The 25330-nt window shown below is 44.3% G+C and overlaps 2 protein-coding genes across 3 annotated transcripts; both read left to right on the forward strand.

Annotated features, from left to right (window-relative positions):
• The first annotated feature begins 219 nt into the window (after window positions 1-219).
• rabggta (Rab geranylgeranyltransferase subunit alpha) lies at window positions 220-8596 on the forward strand. Its single transcript, XM_084355188.1, has 17 exons — window positions 220-329; window positions 662-701; window positions 868-978; window positions 1371-1495; window positions 1610-1797; window positions 1902-2159; window positions 2298-2381; window positions 2471-2553; window positions 4000-4095; window positions 5119-5224; window positions 5316-5367; window positions 5448-5536; window positions 5636-5724; window positions 5801-5917; window positions 6043-6156; window positions 6308-6395; window positions 7147-8596. The coding sequence occupies exons 2-17, from the start codon at window positions 699-701 to the stop codon at window positions 7293-7295; spliced, it is 1752 nt and encodes a 583-aa protein (XP_084211314.1). The 5' UTR covers window positions 220-329; window positions 662-698; the 3' UTR covers window positions 7296-8596.
• Window positions 8597-10137: 1541 nt separating this feature from the next.
• On the forward strand, window positions 10138-24703 carry LOC311258393 (protein-glutamine gamma-glutamyltransferase K-like). Of its 2 annotated transcripts, none has more exons than XM_084354641.1 (14): window positions 10138-10198; window positions 14465-14757; window positions 14862-15053; window positions 17952-18203; window positions 19266-19384; window positions 19477-19584; window positions 19997-20174; window positions 20276-20414; window positions 20498-20690; window positions 20885-21038; window positions 21133-21417; window positions 23178-23338; window positions 23434-23570; window positions 23673-24703. In XM_084354641.1, exons 2-14 carry the CDS (start codon window positions 14466-14468, stop codon window positions 23830-23832), a joined length of 2370 nt encoding a protein of 789 aa, XP_084210767.1. In that variant the 5' UTR covers window positions 10138-10198; window position 14465; the 3' UTR covers window positions 23833-24703. The 2 variants fall into 2 exon arrangements, with proteins under 2 accessions (XP_084210767.1, XP_084210768.1); XM_084354642.1 differs by having other exon boundaries at window positions 10151-10198; window positions 14449-14757.
• The last annotated feature ends 627 nt before the right edge of the window (window positions 24704-25330 follow it).

A 25330-nucleotide genomic window follows, 5' to 3' on the forward strand; every position in this document is an offset into this window, starting at 1 on the left:
TTCGGCATTAGTTTGGAGTCAAAACTGAGTCAGAGACGCCGCCGGGTGTCTCCGGAGTGAAAGTCTGTCTGTCCACTTTGTGTCCGTGTACCTTTAACTCTCTGCCTCGTCGCTCAGTCCAGCTTCTCCGCGCTGCTGCTCGCGGTTTCCTCCACGAGAGGGCTGCAAAACACCGCGCTCAGACCAGGCACCCTGACCGTGACGTCACTTTGACGAGACGGAAGTGAAACATTGTAGTCGTTGGAAATCCTGATAGTGACATGACAAATCAAACTGCTCTCTGAAAACAACACGACAAGCCAAGTACAAACACAGCCGGGTGTGTTACGGTATGTGCAACGTGGCGCTCAGCGTCTATCTGTGATGAACGTGTATTTTGTGTCGCAGCTTGCTGTTATTCTGTGCTGCTTTGAATGAGTGTTGTTGAGTGACATCGGAGCTAATTAGCAAGCTAACTTCAGACTTGAGGCTGTTTGTGTTCAGTGTTTGAACCTGCTGATGGCTGAATATGTACACACCGAGGACCAGCTAAAGGCTGAGCTGATGATATTGATTTGTCATAACTTTTGTGCCTGTCTGTCAGCTCTGAATGCGACTGTGGAAACGTTTCCCAGGCCTAGCTTAACCCTCAATATCACCCCTCATTTTCCACTATAAACAGGTTTATTTCTGGCAAGTCTCCATCACAAACAGGAAGGATGGTAAGAGTTTTAACATTCACTCATCTCCTCTTGAAATGTAGGCATATTGACGGCTTTATACAGCCTTCGTAGTGCAGAAGGAATCAATTATTCATACTTTGCTTTTACCAGCACCGTTAACATCACGTACCTTACCCCCACCCTCCCTTTTTTTGGCTTATGACAGCATGGAAGAGTGAAGCTGAAATCCACAGCCCAGCAGGAGGAGGAGAAGAGGAAGGAGCGAGAGAAGAAACTGAAGATATACGTGGCTGCACGAGATGCCTGCTTTTCGAAGGTTATCTTGAAAGACGCATTTCACCGTAGATTTGACATAATGAGGCTGGTGATTGGTCTATGTTCGTCTTCTTTTAAAGATAATCACGAAAAGACAGAACCCAACAGTAAAGATGTTGAAAATAGCCCCCATCAAATGCGCTCACTTGTCCTGTTTGAGTAACTTTTGATTACCCTGCCCTTGTGATTACCCAAATTAGCCGTATATATGTATATTCCATTATTGTTTATGTCTTCGAGGCCCCTTTGCAGTATTAAAATGTCAAGCTTAGTGCTTGTTGAACAGTTTCAGTGACTAAGCCGTGCCTATTTATCACTTGACCTGTTCCTCTGTCTGCCGATTTTCCGCTCTGGGTAATCGCCTCACACCTCTCTCTTTGCCCTACATGACAGAGGAAGGAGGGTATTTGCGATGATGAGGCTCTCCAGCTCACCCAGCAGCTCCTTTCATCCAATCCTGACTTTGCAACCCTCTGGAACTACAGAAGAGAGATCCTGATGCACCTGGAGACTGTGAAGTGAGATCATGAGCAGTTCTTTCATCAACTTTAGATTTTCAGTATTACAGTTTTTGATTGTCAGCTGAAATAGGAGAGGACAATTATGTTCTTGTTTCTCGATATCTGCTCCAGGGACGAGGATGAGATTCAAAAGGTTTACATAGCCGAGCTGTCATTTCTGGAGTCTTGCCTGAAGGTGAACCCAAAGTCCTACGGCAGCTGGCACCACCGAGGCTGGGTCTCAGCCCGCTTGCCTCGACCAGACTGGGCCAGGGAACTGAGCCTGTGTGATCGCTGCCTCAGCCTGGATGACCGCAACTGTGAGTAATGAAAAAGAGGAACTACCATAACTGTAAAGATTCAGAATTTTTTCTGTGTGTGTCACCACGCTGTTTCCCTCCGTGTCTCACATCGTCTCCACCAGTCCACTGCTGGGATTACCGCCGGATGGTTGTGAAGATGTCTGGTGTGCCCGTAGATCAGGAGCTGGCCTTCACTGATCGTCTCATTGGCTCCAACTTCTCCAACTACTCCAGCTGGCACTATCGCAGCACCTTGTTGCCGCTGCTCCACCCAGAGTCTCCTGAGCCCCCGTCGCCTTGCCGCGAGCCTCCCCGGTCCTCCCCTCCACCCTCTCCGCAAACCCACTCTCATCGCGTCTGTGAGGAGCAACTCCTCAAAGGTGAACTTGTGTAGTCAGCAGTATTTGGTAGCGACAGACAGGGGGCAGTCTCAGGCTTTACAATGGCTGCATCACGGTAATAGTCCCATGTGCAACTTACCACATTTAATTTCTGAATAAACCCATTTGTTGTTTCAGAATATGAGCTTGTACAGAATGCTTTCTTCACTGACCCCAACGACCAGAGTGCCTGGTTCTACTATCGCTGGTTGCTAGGCAGAGGTATGTCGTACTGGCTTTTCTGTGCATGCAGCTGTTTGCTCTGCTCAAACATGAGGTGCACCAACCTGAACGCTGCTTCTTTTTAACAGCGGAACGCGAGGAGATGATAAGCTGCGTGTATGTCAGTCGGGACGAGGAGCTGGTGGCCGTCGCCTTCTCTCGGCCTGTAAATGTGAGCAGTTTCACTGTTTCTTTAAGGAACTGAGCTTTCTTATTCATGCAGTCTTGTGGTCACACATATTTCTCTATTCTGAGTTCACTTTTTCAACACTAAACACATGACTCTCTTTACCAACACGCAACTCAGCACAGCAGTTAATCTCACTGACACCGTATGTCTACAAATGAGAAACACTGCAACCTTTTCTTTATTTTCTTTATTTTTTAGATTTTATCACAATGAAAAGAATGACACTACGTTCGGCAAGACTTTTTATATAGTGCAATTCACAGTGCTTTACAGAGGCATAGGTAGAAGACATTATTAACATTTTAAAAAAGCATAACTTGGCAAATAAGCGGCTGTAGCTCAGTGGGTAGAGCAGGTGACCAGCCACCAGAAGGTCGCTGGTTCGAACCCCGGCTCCCCTGGGCGGAACTGAGCTACATGCCGAAGCATCCTTGAGCAAGATGCTGAACCCCTAAATTGCTCCTGATGCGCAGTTGGCACCTTGCAAGGCAGCCTCTGCCATCAGAGGGCCCTGGATGAACTGGCGTCTCGTCCAGGGGTGTACTCTGGCCTGTACTCTGGGGGATAAAAGCGAACACCCCGCGACCCCAATAGGGACATAGCGGACAAGAGGATGAGATGAGATGAGATAAATTGGCAAATAAGTAGTTACAGATAAAATAATGGATTAAAAATAAGCAAATAGACAGTTATGAACCTAACTATTTGAAAGCCACAGGAGACCATAATGCCCTTTACCAGATGAATTATCGTACCATACTTAATATGCAGAGGTGTCAAAAGTGCATACAGTGTTTACTAAAGTAGAAGAGCAGATAGTTGTGTTTAAAAGACTGGTAAACATAGAAGCAGTGATTCAACTTCTCTACTCAAGTCAGAAGTACAGGCTCTGAAATGCACTCAAAGTATAAAAAGTAAAACGTTTCCCTCTGAAGGACATTTCTACCAGCCATTTCTGTGCAAAGCTGACTGAACCTCACTCACTCACTCATTCAAAGCGCATGAAAGATCGAATCAGCAGGATTTCTCTGAGCTGTTTGTAAATGTGCCAGAAAGAAAGTTAGGTCACATGTGACTAACAGTCACTTTAGTTATGTGTGTAAAAAGTGTAAAAATAGACTCTGACTCTTATCTGACCCACGATCAGCACGTGACAAAGACTGAAGAAACACCTCCTGTGTAGACAAGCTGTCATCGATATAGTGTTGCAATACTCCTCAGTAGGTTTATTTTCCTAGAAAGTCCTTTGAGTGATACAAACATGTAAGCTATCTATTCACAGCACACATGTATAAGATACCTACAGCTACAGATAAACAGCAGTGCCTGTCCAACCTGTCCTCTGCATTTATCCACTACTTCTCATCTACATCACACCTGAAGACTTCTTTGTATCTCTTCCCTCTCTTCCTGTCTCCGTCCTGTTAGGCGCAGTCCGTCGGCCTGCTGCTGGTGCTCGACGGTCAGCCCCAGAGAGTGGAGTGGAAGAGCGTCCACCCGCGCTTTAAACACAGTCCTGTTTGGGTATCCTTTTTCCTTTGGCTGGTCGCTGCCACTGACGTTATTGTTGATGCTGCTGCTTGAACGAGATCCTAGTTTAACATTCTGTTCTCGTCGTTCTTCACGCTCCTCGTGCCGATAAGATGCTGCAGGTTGAGCCTGTGAAGCGTTCCAGCGTCCTGGAATGGTATGTTTTTGTAAAGTTGCCGTGAAGTGGAAATCCTGTCGTAGCGTTTTGGTTTTTTTTCTCAGCTTGTCTAACTTATCAGGGCACAGTGACACAGAGGACACCAAGTGTAGGAGGAATCTGTGCAGGAGGAATCTGCTGTTGTTGATGAGTTCCCCACAGCTTCAGGAGTGCTGAGCTTCCTGTAGCAAGAAACGTGGTGGCTTCATTCCTGAAAGATGTGTGAAATAAAGAGAAGTAGGTGGTGCGGTTGTAGTGAATGAGATTTTATTCACATTCAGAGGGTTTTATTGTGGTTTTTGGATGAAGTTTCAAATGTCAGTGGTCATATTTTATGTGATCAGTTTCAGTGGATTAAATCACACACAACAGATATCAACTGTTTTTGCCCTAAAATAACAAGATCATTTTGACGAGAGCTCCAGAAAACAAACTTTGTTTACCCGAGATCACAAGTTAATTATGTCATTATCACAAAATAACAGCTGTTGTTCCCGAGATAATTAATCATGAGTAAATAAGTCCTGATCTCGATAAAACAAATCAAGTTTAACTCGTTATCACGGGAAACAGAGGAAATAATATGTTTGACCCATAACCGTTTAGAGCTTCAGAACTTAATGACTATTTTGCCATTCTGCCAGGGAAGTTATATTTATTCATACCGCCCGGCTCGGACACTCTGCTGTACTGGCATGGAAATGAGCTGAGAACTTACTATGCACACTCACACGTTGACCCAGGTGGGCTTCGTTCAAACGTGTCTAATTTATGTTGGAATCAAACTCTTCCTCCTTCATTCGCAGACATGTTGTCTTTGTTTTGTGTTGTTTTTTTTTTAAACCTTAACACGGGCTCAGATCTGTGCTCTTCCTCCCGGAACAATAAGCGACATCACTAATGAACATAATCTGACTGTGCACTGGACTGAGAAACACACGCACAGAGACTGCGCTCTGTACACAGGTGATACACATCGTGCATCTTTTACATATCGCCTGTTTCTAATGAACGTTTCCTCCGGCTTCTTTACACTGTGAACTTTTGACTTGCAAAGGTCGGACTGAGAGCTGGTGTCGGGACTCCGCTACGGATCAGGAACTTTTCAGGTATTGTGTTTGTAACGGTGGCAGCACATTGTGGGGATTTTATAAGGAGTGCAGACTCAGTGATGCGCTGTCTTCTTCAGGAGTGAACTGTCTGTAGAGAAGACTTCAGTGTTACAGTCGGAGCTTCAATCATGCAACCAGCTACAAGAACTGGAGCCGCTCAATAAGTGTAAGTGCCTTTCAACTGCATTGCATCTCACTTCACATAAATACTGAAGTTTGCTGCTGCTGCTGTTGTTGATCACGATGTTTTGATGTTCAAACACAGGGTGCTTACTGACCATCATCCTCCTGATGAGGGCGCTGGACCCTCTGGGATATGAAAAAGAGACACTTGCTCATTTTCAAACGCTGAAGGTGAGTACAGACCATGCACAGAGTTGGACACAGACGAGGCAGATCACTGACTGAACGCTCTCGTTTTCTCCCTCAGGAAGTGGACTCCATGCGCTGTGCATATTACAGCGACCTGTGCAGCAAGTTTATGATTGAAAACACTATCTTGAAGATGGAGTACGCTGAAGTGCGCGTCTTCAGCATTTCTGATAAGGTTGATTCAGAATCTGAAGAGACATTTTATTTGCTTATCATGAAATGTTTTATCTCCTGTCTGCCTTGTGGGAAACTTCTGAAAAGTCATTTCTCCTTTTTTTTTTTTTCTTCTTCTTCTATCAGAACCTGACCACCTTATGCCACCTGGATCAGCTGTTATTGGTAACCCATATCAACCTGTCCTCTAATCAGCTGCAGCGGCTGCCTCCTCAGTTCGCCATGTTGCAGTGTCTGGAGGTGATAAAGCTGCAATTCAAATCCAATTATCCGTCCTACACGGCCATCTTTTCTTCTTCTTTTGTGCCCCACGATTGGTAGATTAGTATGAAATATATCGATTTAATTCTTCTTCTGCAACATGATTAAACCGACTTCTTCACGCTTTCAGGTCTTGGAGGCTGATAACAACTCTATAGAAAGCCTGGAAGGAGTGTATCACCTTCCCAAACTGGAGGAAGTCCTCTTGAAGAATAACAGTATCCTTAAATCAATAGTTCATAATCAGGAGGTTGTTTTCTGTAGGAAGTCCTTTAAAGGTGCACTATGTAGTTTTTTATTTAATTTTTATGCCTATGTGAAAAATAAACACTTCCGAGTTTGTGTTAATACCTCGTTAATATTATAAATATGAAAATTCTGAGTTTGAATTTCTTCTCCAAAGCTACATAATGCCCCTTTAATCCTGTAGCATCAGTGTATATTATATCCACACACTCCTCTCTTCTCACAGTGACTCAAGCGATGTGTGAATGAGCTCCAACCTGCAAAACAAACCCCGCTAAAGAGCGCGAGCAGCTGACGGTGTGTGAGCGGTGTGATGTAAAAGAGCCACTGCGCGTGAGGGTGTTTGGAAAATTGCGGCGGTTAACAAGACTCTTCAGCGCCGTGCATGCGTAATTTGTTTGCACCTGAAACTTTGTGTAAATAAAATCAGCGGCGCAATTTCACAGAGCAAACAGCATCATTAAGACGGGAAGAGACACTTAACAACACACTCCCTCCCCGTCATGCTTCACCTCCCCCTCGGGAGGAGCTAATGTAGTTTGCAGGTCATGACTGCAGCTTTGATTTGTTTTTTTGTTTATACTTTAATTACAGTTTCAGTTCCAAGTTTTATATTTGAGAAAACTAATTAATACCCCAGTGTCACATTTGACATGTCGGGCCTACTTTTGCTACCGGTGTTGTAATCACCAGGAAAGCTTTTTCATTAACCCAAATGCGCAGAAATCTCTACACTGGCAGATCTCCAGCCGCTGGCCTCCTGCCCCAAGCTGAAGCGGCTCGATCTCCGTGGCAACCCTGTCACTCAGACGGCCAACATCGAGTCGGAGCTGGCCGAGCTGCTGCCCTCAGTCACAGACCTCCTGCTCTGATGGGGAATCGCCGCCCCCCCTCTCCTCCATCGTCCCCGCCGTTCGATCGTCCTTCACATTCTCGGGCGTGTTTGTTTGTCCGTCAAAGAACAAGGTGGTGTTTTTCAGTCGTCTCGTGACTCCGTCTGTTCCACTTGTTTGGGAGAACGTCAATCACATCATCCCCCCCGAAGGGTCTGAGAGCATCACGCTTCAAAGCGTGCGTCAGGAGCGTCTCTAACACCGTCACTGAAATGTCTAGATTTATGTGTGTGTCTGTTCGAGTGGGTGTAATAACCATTGGTGCATTTCTTTTAATTGTGTGTGCGTACGGATGTCCTTAATACAACAAACCCAAATGCATGCAGAAACACTGATAACTGAGTAAATTGACTGTGTATGGATTGGCGTGCAGCAATGCTGGCTTATTGCTTCTATGAGCTTTAAAAACGGTTGAATATACGGAAAAGCTTCTCACTAATGTTCATAGCATCACATAACTCATTCACATTTTTTTTAAAAAGGTTGTGTAAAGCATTTAATATATGACACTATACTGTTGCACAGTAAGTCACAGATCCAGTAATAAAACAGCACACATTGTGTCACTGCCTTCCAAAAAGCTTCTTGTGTTTTGTTTTCTGTTGGCAAAGATGAATGAACGTCGGATTTACAGGCTTTCCTGAATGCGTCTTAAACTCTAACCCATATGTGAGGAGCATTTAGGTTCACAGGTGTGTGGCGCAGGAATCAGGTTCTGATTGCGTTACTGTGTTTGTGAAATCATCCAAATTTGCGACACATCAAGTTGATGTTTGTTTTACGCTGATGTCGTGGCACTTTCCCAACAAACCTTCAGGCAAGAACTGCCACTTGGGAGTGTCTAACCGAAACAAATTGGCTGAATTTTTATTTGACACCTGAGCTCATAACGAAAAAAAAGAAAACATTGGGAAAAAAATCATCTTCAGACTCACCTGTAGAGAGAAAACACTCATCTACAGCGTGTGAGGTCGTACGTGAGCACAGCACCACTTTGAAACACTAACATTTACCTTGTTTACCACATTCTGATAGTTTAAGTGTGTTAGCAGAGTATGAGTATGATCACACGTGCAAATTCAGCCATATAATCATTGCCTGCAGGGGTGAAATTTGCCACGTTCAGGAAAGTTGAACTCCATGTGTGGGAAAACAGTGAATTAGCTTATGTGCTGCTCTAATTTTGCACATGTGACCGAACCCTAACGGGTGGAACACACAGCCTGTGTGTTGTGTGTTTTCTCGACATGTTTGTGACATTAAAACTGTAGTGAAATGCTGGTATGATGTTGATGTGATGTTGATTTTGCGTGCGTGATGGCGACGTAACACTTGTTAATTAGCACTTAACACAAAGTGTAGCTGGTTTTCAGGTCAAACATCCCTTAGGTGATAGAAAGACAGGTAGCAGGGTGCTACTATATACTGCAAAAAAACAAATTCTCATATATTAAACAGCCTACAATAACACGCAGGCCTACGGTGCCACGTATAAACAAGTCAGCAGGAGTTGTAGCATACTACATTCTACATTTGGGATTATATATGACAAATAACCGGCCGATAGGTTTCAGTAACACGTGGTTCGCTCACATGATGCACGAGGAATCAGTGTTGTGTTACTTTGCTTTTCAGTTTATTAATAATAAGTTTATCTTAATGTGTATTTAACTAAACTTAAGATAACTTCCAGAATATTATCTGAGGAGCCCCCCGAGGGTCCAGACCCCGTGACGAGGACCCGTTCAACGCTTTAAAAGCTGCGCTAACGTCACCTGATTCAGCGTCAGGTTGCATCACCGTCTTTGTGGTAAATCCAACTTTGCGACACATCAAGCTGACTGTTGTTTTACTCTGATGTCATGGCAAACCTTGAGGCAAGAAGTGTCGTTTGGGAGTGTCTAACGTGCATTTTCAAATAAGCTGTCAGCAGGTCTTCGTCATCGTGCCACCAACAGCGTCTTCTTGAGTTTTCATGGGCCAACCATGGGAGGAATGTCGCTGTCACCCATCGAGCCACACCTGCAGCGCGGCTAAAAACTGAACAATGCTTTTCCTGTCAAATTATTAGCCAACAGTGATATTTTAATGGTTGTTACTCAGCTCAGTATCCCTCTAAATGATGCAATATATGATTAACTGCTTTTGTTCAGTTGAACCGTCACACAGTTGAGAAACTCACCGAAAACCAACTCAACAGGTCAGTGTGAATAACTCAGATTATAAAGCCATCTGTCTAATGTTAGTTCGACTTTACTCATGTCATAAATATCACGCACAGCAGACCGACCTACTCCCTGACAGTGTGTCAGACCTTTACGGAGCAAGGTGTGTAGCCTCCCACCCAGTGGGCGAGACACCTGTCACTGTGATGGACACAGAGAAGATGCCTTGACACGTGACAAAGGTCCTGGTATTGTGGTATTTTTGGTATTTGTATGTACTCATTATATATTTTTAACTATGAGTGGTTTACATTTACCTTCACTAATTCTCTCTGTCAGATACTGCAATTTAAAGAATGAGTGAATCAGGATGGAGCATGAGCCTCATCGACTACAGCTACTGCTCCCACCCGTACAAGCTGGAGATAAATGATCTGCAGTCATGAAGACAGATCTTGTAATGAAGTTTCAAATATCATCACTGTTGCTCAATACGATGTTTGGCTCTGCACCGAGATGCCTTCAGTTGTTGCTTCTGGAGGAGTGTCTGGCCTCGCTGCTGTCTGGGCGGCAGGAAGGCGTGTTCTCACAGTCTCAGCTCAAGTATTTAAACGAGGTCTTAACTTGTCGCTCGTCACTGAAAGACAAAAGGCACGACGAGCCCGAAGACTTCCTCCTCCAGCCTGTGTTGTCACATTTCTTCTTCCATTCAACTGAGTGAGTTGCAATCAGCTTTTACACATGTAGTCTATACACAACCTTTAAGTTTACGCTTTTGATTAGTTGCTTTATGTTGTTAACAATACTTCATTAGCTCCTTAAAACTTTTCTCTGTGAGTATTTCTGTGTATCTGCCTTACTGCCATGCCAGGATTATACAAACAACAGAGCCATTTCTTGCATGATTTACTTTGTTAGGGTTTGTTTTTGATGGTGATCTCTTCTCGTCATGCACATCTGCACAGCAGCTGTAAAATAATCTCCAGGGGATCCTTTCCTCAAGAAAAAGTAATATACAGTCCAACAGCACCCACATCTCTGAAGTTAAAGGGGCGCTATGTAGTTTTTTTGCAGAAAATGAGCTAGAAAGGTGGCAGGGTCTGCTGCTATGATGTGATTGAGCATCTCAAACCGATATAATCATGAAAATGGACAAAACACATTACTTGGGAATCAAATCCAAAGTCAGCGTTAAACCCTGTGGATGCTTTAATTCTGAAATTAGTTGACATCAGCGTGTTTCCCTCTTTGTGGGTTTTGACTGAGCGGTCCCACGGCAACAAGTCTAGAGTGTAGTGGAGGGATGCTCACTGGATCACCACCCTCCTGGAGGACAATATCCAACTTTGATGAGCAGAACATGGGCATGTCATCTCCGCTGTTGACGCTGTGAGAGCGAACTTAGACCCACTTCATCTGACATCTGACCACATTTATATCTGTATGTATGAGCCTCTTGTGCATACAGTACAGTATATGTGGCTCACACAGCATGACACACCCGGACATGTGCCCGGGAAGCTCTGCTGAGAGTAGTTAGGATCTCACACAGAAGGTGACGAGGTGATGAGAATGTCAGCTAATAGCAGGTTCAGCTGTCGGGCGTCTTATCATCCCCGACGTGTCACACGGTGTAGCTGTCACGGCAGTGCAGCTTGGGGTGGGTGTACGTCCTCATCTTCCTCGGCAGAGCAAACATTATGTCTTATATCGAACAGTTTATTCGATGCAGCAGGGAAGTGTGTTGTTGATCTGTGTGCAAGCAGACTGAGATCTCAACCATGTGGATGTTGTGTCTCTCCTCCACCCTCCTTTTTGTTTTTGGCACCGAGGCAGGTGCAGTGGTGGATTTCATTTTCAATCTCCAACAGTTTAGTGAGGGTCCACCCTGCAGTACACTTTCACAACCTACTGCGGCTTGTTGGTTGTTGTGATGACCTACATTTGTGGAAAATCAAAAACAGCAACAGGTTGAAGTCATGCTTGTGGCATGGGGTGGAAATGTTGGCTGTGCGGTCCACCGCTTTGGGCTGGACTGAAATATCTCAACAACTATTTGATGGGTCGCCATGAAATTACTGACTGATGAATCCTGCTGACTTTGGTGATCCAAACATTCACATTCAGCCTCAGCTGTACTTTGAGTTTAGAGCTAGTGAGGCTAACGATACATTTAATTGCAAGCTTCATCAACCAGCTATACTGAATTAATCCGTTTATCATCGGTCCTTAAGATGTCAAAGAACATATTTGGACATCCGACGTACTTAAGATCATTGTCGTAAGAATTGTTTGAACAAACGTGAGGAAGGACCGAAACATCAGTATGAGGAATAAATGGTGACGCTGAGAAAGAGCAGTGTTCAGGATCTTATTTCTGAAGTCCTTAACATGTCAGAAAATAGCTGAAAATGCCTGAACAATTTCCCCCCAAAAATAGCTTTTTTGTCAGTATGAAACCCAAATATATTCAGGTTAATGTCACAATCCTCACATTTGGGAAGCTGGAGCGAGGGAATTTTGGACTTGTTGCATGAACGGACGAGAATTTTGGTTTTACTCTTTGCTGTGAAGTTAATGCTGATGGCACAACTAAAGGTTGTAGTCTGCCACTGGGCACAAAAACTCCCTGGATCACCAGTCAGGCTTCATTTGCCAACCCTCCTCTCCTGCCACAGTCCTGTGCTGTTGGCCCGGATCACGGTCGGCCCATCGAGAGCAAAAGCTTGGTACAAGACGTGGTGGAGACGGATCTCTGTGGGCACAACGGGCTCTGATCGTTTGGCCAGCCTGAGTCCCATGTTGTCCATTTGCTTTTCCTACGACTGGACATGAGCGAGGAGCAGCCTTAAACCAAGCTGCATCAGCACAGCTCTTATTCAGACTCTTCCACCCCGCTGCATCTTCACGCGCTGCTGCTGCTGCCACGGCCAAGCAATTGTTTAAGTATCAGAATAGTTACAGATTCATTTACCTTATTAATTAATCATCAAGATCCATACATTGTGTTCCCTGCTCAACGCTCCTCTTCGCTGTAATACAACCTCACAGCACTGATAGCATGAAAGTAGTCCCCTAATTTAAATATGAAGTAATATATGAAAGTAAATATACTTTATTTTAACTGAATAAAGCCCATTTTTAGCTGCTAAGCTATTAAAACATGTTTCTTCTTTGCAGTGCTCATTTTCTCTGAGGAAAAAAAGGAGAAACTATATAAAGTATATCTAACACAGTCATTATAACATGTTTATCTGGTTGTTATGGATTTTTTTTAATGCACATTGTTTTGTTAAGCTGCTATAAATCTTGTCTGCCAGCATTAAATATGACTCACAGTCCTAAGCTGGGAGGAGGCGTTCCTCTCTCACTGTCTGTTATTCATTGTAGCCTATTCACAGTTTCAACTTCATTGGCATGTGAATAGGGAGTGAACTCATTGTCAGTCTTGCTATTGCCTCACCTGAGCCTGTTTGGCCACCACATAACAGGCAGAGGAGGAATCTATAGTGTGTGTGTGTGGGATCGGCTCTCAGTGGGTTCATAGCATTTTCTTGAAAGGTGGGACGGGAAGATGCAAGTCTGAGATGGATTTTGAAGCATCTTCAATGATTAAAATGTGCGTGTGGATTTGTCTTTGCTTCTTGGATAGTTCACTGAAGAAATGTGACTCTTTGCTGCCAAAGAAGCGACAAAGCGTGGCGTTTGATCGCAACACAAAAACATTTAAATCTTCTGCACGCCGCAGTTGTTAATCAGAGCATGTGCTCACCTCCCCAGAAAAAAAAACCTCCTGGATGCTTTCTGACTTATAAATCAGACTGTAATTCAGCAATTGTGAATCAGCCACAGATGCGTCCTGATGGAGAGACACAGACACAGAGCCAACGTCAGCTTTCTGGCTTCATGACAGAAGCTTAAATTCTCAGTGTGCCACGGACCTAAACTGAGCAGTGTGATTGATTCTCTGTTTAGCAGCATTATTCATTACAATGTGTAGGTTAATGACAGTAGCATCACCTTTATGAGTGCTAAGTGAACAGACAAGAGGAGGGAAATCAATGTGACATTTAACTGTGCACACTGTAACAGAAACACAGGAGCTGTTAAGCCTCTTTATGTAAGTGTTTCCAAACACCGGGTACTTCTGCAGGGTGCATCAACTTAAAATAAATAAATAAATAAAGATTATAATTTAATTTAGAGGTGCAATATGTAAGAAGTTTTGTTCAATTCGTTCAAAAATTTACAAAAATGACCAACAGAATGTAGACATTGTGTCGTAGAGACATTTATTGAAGTTAGCATGCTAACCCGCTAGCCCCTAGCCACTCAAGGTGGTAGTACGATAGTGAACATTAGCAACATTCCCCCAGTGCTCCCAGTCCGGGCAGAGTGAGCTGATACGGCTGCTAACTGTACAGTTAACTGAGCTAACTAGCTAACGAGTACTGTATAAACCCTTATTCAAGTCACCTGTAATACCTGAACAAAACAATAGAGAAATGTGCGAAAACTAGCCAGTGAGAGCTGAGATATCTCAACAGTTAGCTGTAAATGCTTGAAATAGTTTGCTTAAAGTAATAATGGTTTAAAAAAATAAGCAAACAATCGAAATAGTGAGCAATAAGTAGCATAAATGGTTGAAAGAGATAACTAAACATTCAAATAGTTAGCTAAGTAACACTTGACAAGGTTAGCTCAAAGTAGGCTAATAGGTTAATGGTTCAGATAGATAGCTAAAGTAGCTGATGGTGAAAAACTTTGCTAAAAGTAGTTGTAATAGCTGGACATAAGGCTAACGGATAAATAGTTGGAAATGGTTGAAATAGCCACAACGCAGAGCAAAGCAGTCTCAAGTGTGACGACTTGGGGTATCAGAAGACTTGTATTTGTATAAAGAATGGCGTCGTCCTTTAGGAAACCCATGCATAATCAATAACCAAGCCTTACATTTTCTCATTAAGTCTGCCTTTATCTCAGGATGCCTGTGGAGACAAGGTCAATCAGAGACAGATCTGCAGTGGGTCGGTTTCCAGCCGTCACTCTCGGATTCGGGGACGACACAGACGAAGAAAAGGAAGAGCCGGAAGAGAACAATGACGAGAAAGAAAATGCGTGCCGGCGATGGATGCGTAAGGTCTGCCCTTGCTGCTGTCCCAGACCACCAAGCGACGACGATGTCTCGGACACTTTGGTCACAGGGATTGACGACCCAGATAAGGGCGAAGAGATAAATGGCGAGAAGCCTGCGACCGGCGACAGCAAGCTTGATGGTAACTGGCATCTTGGAGAGCTCACAAGTGTCTTATCAAGCAGAGTAAATACCAGCCACATAATGAACCGCCTCATTCGTGTATTTGTTTTTTGTTTTTTGCAGAACTCCTCCTGAAAGTGCAATCGATAGACCTGATGAAAAGCAAATCAGGGCCGAACCGCACAGAGCACCACACAGATCTCTACCAAAGCGACGACTTGATTGTTCGCAGGGGGCAGACGTTCCAGATGTGGATCACCTTGTCTCGACCGTACGATGCCAACACTGACAAACTTCACCTCGAACTGAAAACAGGTTGGTCCTTGACAGAAACCGTGTAGAGCTTCCTGATTGGGAACTGAAACACACCAAAGGTTTCCTAGTTCCTGGGGAAAGTTCCTGTGGTTGGAAAAATGTGGCTGTGCAGACTTTGACAAACAACAAAACTAAGTAAAAATTGAACAGGCAACACACACGCTGATGAATACTAATTTTATTTTTATGAATTTCCCACATGGCTGGCCTCTACTCTGCAGAGGCCAAGTGTGAAACTGGATGGACGCAATCCAGCCTGACCGCACTCGCATGCTTTCCTGACCCCCTCTGAAGCCCCGTGCAGAGCTGCACAAGATAATTAATAGTTCCCTCGTTCTTGACAGTGCTGGAAACACAGAGAGGTGACGGGTCGAGGGCTGTGGGAGGAAACTAAAATGTGCCAGCAAAAAAAAAAAGTTTATACCGTAATGCTCGAGTGTGAAACTGTTAATGTAGCCGCTCGCGTGTGGAGGATATCGATTTTGTTGCATTTGAGTGTGAGATAGATCTATGGATAGATAGGGAGCAAGGGGGGTGATTTTTGGTTGCTATTGCTATGGTAACAGCTCCGGTTGCTACGCTCCAGGAAGAGTGTTTTTACAGATGCCGCGTCCTCAGTCCTGCTCTAACTGAAAATCCAGTTTACTCACAATTTGCCATCAGTGCTGTCTGAGTCTCATCCCCTTCCACCTGTTAACCCGCGGTTCATTTTCTGCGTCTGTTTCCTCTCCGTGCTGTACGGCAGAGAGAGGACGCAGACCAATATAGATCCTGCAATTATAGCTGGGTGTGAATAATTACAATGTCTCTTTTACAGAAAGGGCTGCGCATCCGTGTCAGAAAAAGCAAATCCCCCCCATGTTAATTGCTTCATACTGAGGAAACATACATGGTTTAATGAGTGGTTGCAATTCTTTCAAATAAAGCAGCAAAAATAATGGCACTTTCTTTTTTTCTATGTTGTTTCCTTGCAAGAAAAATATAGTGGCATCCCATTAAGTCCAAAATCAAGTGTGACAGCAAAAAATTACAACACCGGTGATGAGTAGTCGTCCAGCAATAAGCAGCAGGACAGTAACAGCTGCAGATGAAGCCAGATTTTTAGACTGTTAAAGCGATGCCACTGTGGATGGTGGATGCTTCGTGTAAAAATAAACCAGCAAAGTGGCATTTTTCTGCTCATATCTCAGTTCAAACCGTCGCAGAGGGTGCACTGTTCGCACTCACAACACTCAGATGCGAGCCCCTCGGCATGAAGCTAATCACAGGCCAATCTATGAAAACACAGGGTTGTTTTTTTCAAATTCGAGTGGAGTTCAATGACAGTCGAATGCTTTGACATTGCGGTTTGCGGTGCGTTTCAAAGTCTGAAGGGCTCAGAGAGGCTGCCATTTTCATAACACCTGACAGAATGAGAGCGGGCGGCGGGCTGAACCGCACACTGACAATTTTTGCTATCTGTGGAGCGTGTTACCTGTTGCACGGCTGAAAAAATAAAGTTTCTCCAGAGGCGGCGGAGTAAAAGCCCCGGCGTCAGTGGGAACAAAATCATTTATCTCTCCTGGGAGAGTGTTTTCAGAAAACTTCCAACTGATAACGGCAAATAAATTATTGGACATGTTGTGTGCGAAGTTGACATTTTGGCTCCGGGCTTGTACGAGAGTAAAGCTCTTAAAGAGATGTTTTTGACATACTGGGAAATTCACTTTCACTCTTTCTTGCCAAGAGATGGATGAAATAATCAGTACCACTCTCACATCGCTAAGCCGCTTCGTAAAGTTGTAATTTCACAGGGCTTAACACTCACATGGCGGCCATTTCAAGCTAAAACAACATACTTGATAATATCAAGATTGTTGTTTTAGTTTGAAAATATGGGCCGCTGTCACTCCAGATCTCCACTGGCCATTATTTTTTGAGTTGCTGTTCAATTAGGAAGCAGTGAAATAATAATTTATCAGAGGAAAATGACTGCTAACTGTGATTATGGTTTATTTCTTAGCCAGAAGCATTAACTTCCCGACTGTGGGTGTAAATTTACTGGACAGAAAAGACAATTGGACTTGGAAGAAATCAAAAAAGCTTATTGTATATTGTCCTGAGGGTTCATCCTCTGGGGAGTGTTAATACGCCTTAAATGTGAACATTGCATGTGCACCCGATTTTAATGCAAAAGTGAAAAAGACAGGCAGTCGCCGAACACGTTGGCTTTCGTTTCTTGGTTGGAGTGATGCTGTGGCTTGCCCCCACTTGTTTACTCCACTTCATTTATTTCTTGGGAGGCAGGTTCAGATTGTCACACGGCAGTCTGTCTGTCCGTCTGCCCAAATAAACATCTCATTGCGACATTGCAGCAAGGTTGCTCGGTTCTGTGAAAGCATATGTAAACACAGCAAACAAAGAGAAGTTCACACCCATTGACAAGTGCAGACATAAATCAGGAAGGGCTGTAGTTTTCCACAAAAGGGGGGAGAGAAAGCGAGAGCTCAGTTTCCCAACATGTTTTGCTAGAAAGTGTGATTTTGCTTGCGAGATCCCATTAAAGATTTTCTCCTCCTCACGATGCAGAAGCCCAAAAACTACCTCAGACAGCTCAGCTGAACAGCAAGCCGCTGCCTAAGATCTAATGCTGTCATGACTTGCTGTGTGTGCATGTGTGTGCATGTTGTATATGTATGCGTGTGTGTGCAAACCTTTCCAGGACAGTACAGTAGGCATACTTACCACACAGGGTAGGAATGCAGGTGTGGTTTCAAATTGAAGGGGAGCAGATTGTGATGCAAATAATTGAACTGTGCTCTGCTTCTCTTTTTGGCCTGGTACGAGGAATCAGTAATAGTTTCCACTCGCTATATTCCCTCACATGTGGGTGATGTGTGTCTCGTCTCGCCTCGTCAGGGCCGCTGCCAACAGTGTCCAAGGGAACCCATGTCATCGTCCCTTTCGTGGAGGACTTGGAGGACGACCGTTGGGAGGCTGCCGTCGTGAAACAGGACGACAGAAGAATAAAGCTGTCGGTTAATTCTCCACCCGCGGCGGTCATCGGCCGATATCAGCTCGTGGTGGAAACAAACGTTGCAAGCGGCCAGTTCATTTCCACACACGACCCCGCTAACGACATCTACATGTTGTTCAACCCCTGGTGTGAAGGTACAGAAGCACCTCGCAATACAGCATCATACAGGAGATACAAATCTGGTGAAAGTGCACAATGATTAGATTGTTTTTGCTGTACAGTGAGTTCATTCAACTTATTTCTGGGGTTATAGTTTGAAGTGTTAGAGGAATTTTCTGATATTTAAGGAAATAAGTTATTTGCTATCTGCCAGAGAATGAAAAAGAGGAACTGCTCAGAGCCAAGAAAGTATCTGACAAGTGAGTTTTAGAGGTGCTGAAAGGTGGATTTTGTTACAAAGCAGGGCTTTTTCATCTTATTTCCGGTCTTCATGCTAAGCTAAGCTAATCGGCTGTTGGCTACAGCCTTATATTTAACAGACAGACACAAGACGGTATTGCTCTCTTTAATCCCGCCATTCCCATACTTAAGGATGCCCAAACTTTTAATCACAACTCTGCTCTCGTCATTGACACAATATGAGATACATGTTAAAATCAGGTCAGATAAATAAGAATAACCTGTGATTTAACTACCTTGTTTCATCAGTTCTGACAAGTTTTTTTAGTTTTAATGTTTAATCATAAACATTAAATGGCAATTTCAAATTTGATTACAAAATTGACAAACATGTCTAAGTATCCCTTCAGGAAAACCCCCGCAAGAGAGACAAAAAGTGGTATATTTACACCATGCCGTCTGAAATGACTAAATGAATAACAGCTTCAGCGTTGCTCATAAGTCTCTTTTCAATCTTATGAGCTGCAGTATTCTTCTCGACGAACGCAATAGTGTTCACATTCATTTCTAAAAAAAGACGTGTATGAGTCAGAGGCATGATTAAACAATGAACATAAAAATGTCTTGTTTTCTTTGTTTTTTTCTATTCAAACCAATCCTTCACAGACAGACTGTGAACTCAGACACATTCAGACAGTCTCAAATAAAATAAAAAACTCTTGGCTACTTATTTAAGTGTTTTATAGAGAAGAATCTTGTTCTTTAGAAACACTGCAAGGTTTTAAGAAACTTCACAAGAAGCAGTGGTTAAAAAATATGGAAATGTTTCTGAAGATGTCCTTCTTGTTCTCTGTCAGAGGACTCGGTGTTCATGGACTCTGAAGACGAGAGACGGGAGTATGTCCTGAATGATGTCGGACGAATCTACTACGGCACAGAAAATCAAATCGGAGTGCGGACGTGGAACTACGGGCAGGTGAGAGGGTCGTGTGAGCCGTCGGCGGTGGGCGTCTAGTGAACAGACTGATCGTTATAACTGACTCCGTCCTTCCTGTGTGTCGCTCTCAGTTCGACGACGGGATCCTTGCTGCCTGCCTCTTTGTCCTGGAGAAGAGTGGGACTCCTCCGTCTGGTTGGGGAGACCCGGTTAATGTGGTGCGAGTCATCTCAGCCATGGTGAGACTGCGATGACTCACTTTTCTACACACTTTCAGATTTCTCTTCATGATGTGCTCGTGTGCAGGGACCAGACAGGCCGATAGAAACCTTTGCTCGGCGCCATATTAAAGCGACTTCGCCCGTGATAACAGTTTCCACACATCACAGCAGTGGAGGTGCCGCTATTAAAACTAACCCCGACCCAGAATTGTCATATCCTGTCTGTGATGTTATAAACCTCTAATCACTGTTTCGGCATCTAACAAGCTTTTAAACACAATAATCTGTCGCTCATGTGGACTTTGTGGATAGTACTTCACTGTCTCATACCCCGCTCTGATTAACATCAGACGCTGTGAGCCTGTTGCAAACTGGAAAAGAAGTCTGTCAGCAGGGTTTTACATTTTTTATTTTTATTTTTTTCATCCAGATCAACTCCGTAGACGACCGCGGCGTCGTGGCGGGAAACTGGTCCGGAGTCTATTCGGATGGAACCAGTCCGACAGTTTGGAGCGGGAGTGTGGAAATCCTAAAGCAGTACCATAAAAACAAGGGCACCCCTGTTAAGTACGGCCAGTGCTGGATCTTTGCAGGCGTTACCACGACAGGTTCGACTTTTTATCCTTCTCACGTGTCTTTACATCACTTGTCGGGTCGATGTCACACAGATATCGCCCACTAACTCCCAATCAATCTATCTTCCTGTCAGTTATACGCTGTTTAGGCATTCCCTGTCGAACTGTGACCAACTTCAGCTCAGCTCACGACACAGACGTCTCCTTGACGACTGACGTGTACCTGGACGAGAACCTGGAGCCTATAGATCACCTCAACGCCGACTCCATCTGGTACGTCCTGTCCTCGTCATTGCGACGCTGCCTCGACCTGACATGCGCTCTCAGCTTTATTAAACCTGACCTTTTCCCTGAAGGAACTTCCACGTGTGGAACGACTGCTGGATGGCTCGCTCAGACTTGCCTCCAGGCTACGGAGGCTGGCAAGCTGTCGACGCGACGCCTCAGGAGACCAGCCAGGGCACCTTCCGCTGTGGTCCTGCTTCTCTCGCTGCGGTCCGCTACGGTCAGGTCTTCCTGAAACACGACACGCCGTTTGTGTTCGCTGAGGTTTGTGGAAAATATATATAATTAACTCCAAAATAAAGTTTTTACTCACATTTTTTGACCTACAGGAGTGAACAGCTGAACTTTTAGCTGCTTTGTACTGTGTACTAATAAAAAGCCATATGGTTTCCCATCTGTTTGGCAGAGAAGAGGGCTTTATTTTATAACTCAGCTCTCTCTCTCTCTCTCGCTTCCAGGTCAACAGTGACAAAATCTACTGGCAGAAGAACGCAGATGGGACCTTTAGTCAAATCTACAGCGAGAAAAAGACCATGGGTCACCTCATTAGCACAAAGGCTGTTGGTTCTGATGAGCGCCACGATATCACACACCTTTACAAACACCCCGAAGGTGAAACAAAACGCACACGCCGAACGTGCACCTTAACCGGGATCGACCGTATTTGTTTATCGAACCAACTCGACATTTTTTTTGTCGTTCTCAGGCACAGAGGCGGAACGCATCGCCGTGGAAACAGCGTGCAGCTACGGCTCCAAAGCCGGAGCCTACTCCCCTGCCACCGCCGAGGATGTGACTGTGGAGGTGACCATGGACGGTGAAGGTCCTAAAATGGGAGGAGACGCAGAGCTGACCATCACGCTGCGAAACAGCAGCTCGGAGGAGCGCAAGATCATCCTGCACAGCCAGGCAGCAGTCATGTACTACACCGGTGTCCACAAGGCCACGGTCAGAAAGGACAACACGGATGTGGACTTGCTGCCAAATGAGGGTGAGTGGAGCTCCCTCTCTCATCGGGGAGGCTTGCAGGAAGGAAATGTAGGTTTTGGCACACAGGGATGTAACAGACTGTAAGAATCTACAGAGGAGTTTGGTCCCATTAGCTGTATGAAAGGGCTTTTATCACAATCACAAAGAGCAGCAACAAAGTGCGTCTGTGCTTGTATTTACTCGCACAGAGACGTGTGAGACGAAGTGAAACTTTTTTTTTTTCCAGGAGAAACAAAAACAACTTTTTACACGTGAATTTTTTAATCCATGTGTAAAACAATTTTTTTTTCCCTTTTCACTTTTTCACACATAGAATTTTTTTATTTTATTTTTCACGTGTTATCACGGATGGAAAAAAAAATAAGGAACTTTATTTTCTGTCATTTCTAAAGTCATACACACAGAAGAGGAAGCAATTTAGATCAGACTTAAAAATGGATCACGAGAAACGACTTTCGTAAAAAGTCGTAACGAGGAACACTTGATTCAACATTTTGGGGAATGTGATTATTTGAAAAAGTGAAGCAAACTATTAAACATTTATCTGCACCTAGACAAAAAAAAACAAAACTCAAATAATTCCCTTGTACACTTTAATTTTCATACGGATAAGAGAAACAAAAAATAAGCTGCCTTAAAGGTGCAGGTAGGCTGATGTTGTTAGCTTTGGACGGATCCAGGCTTCATCCAGAACCCTCTTGTCTTCTGAGGGTTCTATGAAGAACCACACTGGTTTCTTGTCTTGAGCTGCAGCAGAAGAAAATCGTATTTTAGTATTTTAAAATCTTGGAAGAATGCTGGATAGTAAAGGGAAGTGAATTCATGTGAGCTCCATCGCTGGTGACATAACAGAGAGAGAAAGAAGAAAAGGTCAACTTACTACACCTGCTGATTCATAAGCCATCAACAAACAACAAAGCAATGCAGTGGACCTTGCATGTGAGCAGGAGGAGAACAGGAACATAATGATGGTGACAAAGGAAAAGATTGAATAAGCCTGTCCTTCAATTCCTGTCGTCTCCAACCTGCATAGTTCATTTCCAGACAGAAAACGAAAGCTGTCCACAATAAAAGTCCTTAGCGAGACTCCAGCCTGCTGAAAGAAGATGTTCGATTGACCTAAAATGTTCTGCTTGGTTCCGGGACGGGGTGTATGGGTGAAGGAGGACGGAGAGGTACTGAGGGGCGAGGGCATGAATGGATTTGTAGGTGAGCAGGAGGACTTTGTAGTTGATACAGAGCCCTGGTGGCTGAGTTTTGGAGATACTGGAGCCTATCCGGGGCTTTGCCGGGTACCACAGACAGGACTCCATCGCAGCAGCCCAAACGGCGCAAAATATGACTTTTTGTTGTGTTTCGGTTTGTAATGTGTTGTACGTTTCTCTTCAGAACGTGACGGCTCATGTTGGTAATTGTGCATAACGATGACAAATGCTGGCACAGCACAAGCTTGTTCATCGGACCAGAAAACCGGAAACAGACCCGATTCTAATACCTTCATTTAAAAAGTCAGCGTGAGAAATTGGTAAACATTAAGATATTTGAGGGTGAGAAACAGCCTGTACTGAAAACTGACACTGAAGATGACAAAAAAGACATTTTGCCACTTTGCAGCACTCTAAGACTCACTATCAAACATTATCTAATAAAGGGAGTGAAAGGAAAAAAAACTTCTTTAATCATAGAGCTCAGTGAGGTAGGGGACAAAGAGAAAAAAAAAAAAGCAACACTTTTAACTTTGCCCATATCATCCGTCCACAGAAAAGGCTTTGGAGTGGACCCTGGAGTACAAAGACTACAAGGACCAGCTGATAGACCAGGCCGCCCTGATGCTGACTCTGTCTGGCAGAGTCAAAGAAACACAGCAGGTCCTGGCCACTCAGTTCAGTTTCCGGCTCAGGACCCCAGACCTCATCATAAAAGTAAGTCAGGCAATTCAGCTGGAAAAATAGTGCTGGTAAGGAGATTAAAATCTATATTTAGATCTGATTCCCCGCTTTGTTTTTCTCTCACGCAGCCGATCGGGAAGGCCGTGGTCGGGGAGAAGATGGCGGTAGAGATCTCGTTTACTAACCCGCTGCCACGGGTGCTGAAGGCGGTGATATTCCACGTGGAAGGACTGGGCCTTCAAACTGCTCGCGTAATTCATTACGGGTAAGGAGGCGAATCAGACTTCACGCTGTGCTCAGTTTTTTTTTTTAAACTACCCTGTACATCTTGTGTGATTGCCACTGTCATTTCCTGTCTTACCCTCAGAGATATTGGCAGCCGTGCCTCCGTGTCTCTGACTGAGCACTTCGTCCCCACCCTGCCCGGGCCGAGGAAATTACTGGCTTCATTGAACTGCGAGCAGCTCGCGCAGGTTCATGGTGTGGTAGACATCCCCGTGGAGGACAAAAGCGACGGCGCTCGATAGCAATTCAAAAACCAGAGGCACTTTGACACTGAATATTGACACCATCTTTCTTCCATGTTATTTATATGGAAAGTTAGTGTGTAAATTCACAAAGGTATGACAATACTGTGCTTCTGTATCTTGCATGAGAATTTCAGTGTGAGCGCAGAGATACACCGAATCATGAAGCATCTGAGGGAAAGGTGGTACTGCAGTATTTGCAGCTTAAATGAAAGAAGTGTACTTTTCTACCGACAGGCTCTACATGTAGATCATGTTGTGTGTATATATGTATACTGTATAGATACAATATATTTATTTAGTGTACTTTGCCCTGTATTGACAGTATGAATTATTTTATTTAAATATCCAAATACTGCTGCAAATGTTCACGTATCATTAAAAAAAAAACCACAACACTGTCTGATGCTGCTGTCCTGTGTCTCTGTATGCTTGGATGCCATGTTGGATGACTGTCCTCAGTGGGTACAAACAACCACAACTACTTTTAGATCACCGTCACTGCTCACATACATTCATGCATCCTTCACGTTGGTAAGGATGTTAAATAAAACAACCACTTGGCTGCATTCAGACGAAATCTGGCAACATGGCAAATACGTAGCCCCTCCCATTCATTTTAACGAGGGTAGTATGTTTCGGCTGCGACAGTGGTGACAGCAGGGGGCTCAGGAGTCTCTGTTCGTAACTGCATCTGACGTAGAGCCTTAAGAAGACATTTACCAAGGCTTCAGCTTCACCGGCGGCACAATCAAAGTAATCTGGAAACAATAATACACTACATCACTGACAAGTTACAAGGACCTGACCGTCTCCATGGATACCAGGTGATGACAGAGATGCAGATCAGCAGGAGACAGGGTGACTAGAAACCTGCTACTGTATACGAAATATTATGTTGTTGGCTCATGAAAACAAGACTTTAAAATAAACGGAGGAAATAATACGTTTGACCCATGGATGTTTAGGGCTTCTGTAATCATTGTAGCATTTCCTGTATTTTTCTCTTTGCATGTAGGAAAAATGAATATACTTCCTTCATACCTTTAGCCAGGTGGGTATTGTCTTTTAGTAAACTATCCTAAACTTCACACCAGAGTCCTCTCCATGTTTGCGATCGCAGTCGTGGGCGTACAGTGCGAGCGGGGAGGGGGCTGAGCACACAGCCCTGGGGGGCTCCAGTGTTGAGCACTAGAGTGGAGGAGGTGTGACCGCCAGTCAGGGATCTGTTTGTGAGGAGAGTGTGGTACTCGAGCCCAGAGTGTGGAGTTTTCTAATCAGTTTTTATGGAGGTGACTGCGTTGAGCGCTGAGTTTAAATCAACAAACACAATTCTGATGTCGGTGTTGTTATTTCCAAGGTGTGTGAAGTGGGGAGCAGCGGACGTGGCTCTCTGTGGAGGATAAAAATATTGCTGTTGTCAAACTGACAGGTTTTGTTTAGGCTGTTTGAAGTCCCTGACATTTAAATTTAAGACACATGATGGGCAGATAGTGGA

Source organism: Pagrus pagrus, assembly GCF_965226575.1.
Source record: "Pagrus pagrus genome assembly, chromosome: 6".
In the NCBI taxonomy this organism is placed as follows: Eukaryota; Metazoa; Chordata; class Actinopteri; order Spariformes; family Sparidae; genus Pagrus; species Pagrus pagrus.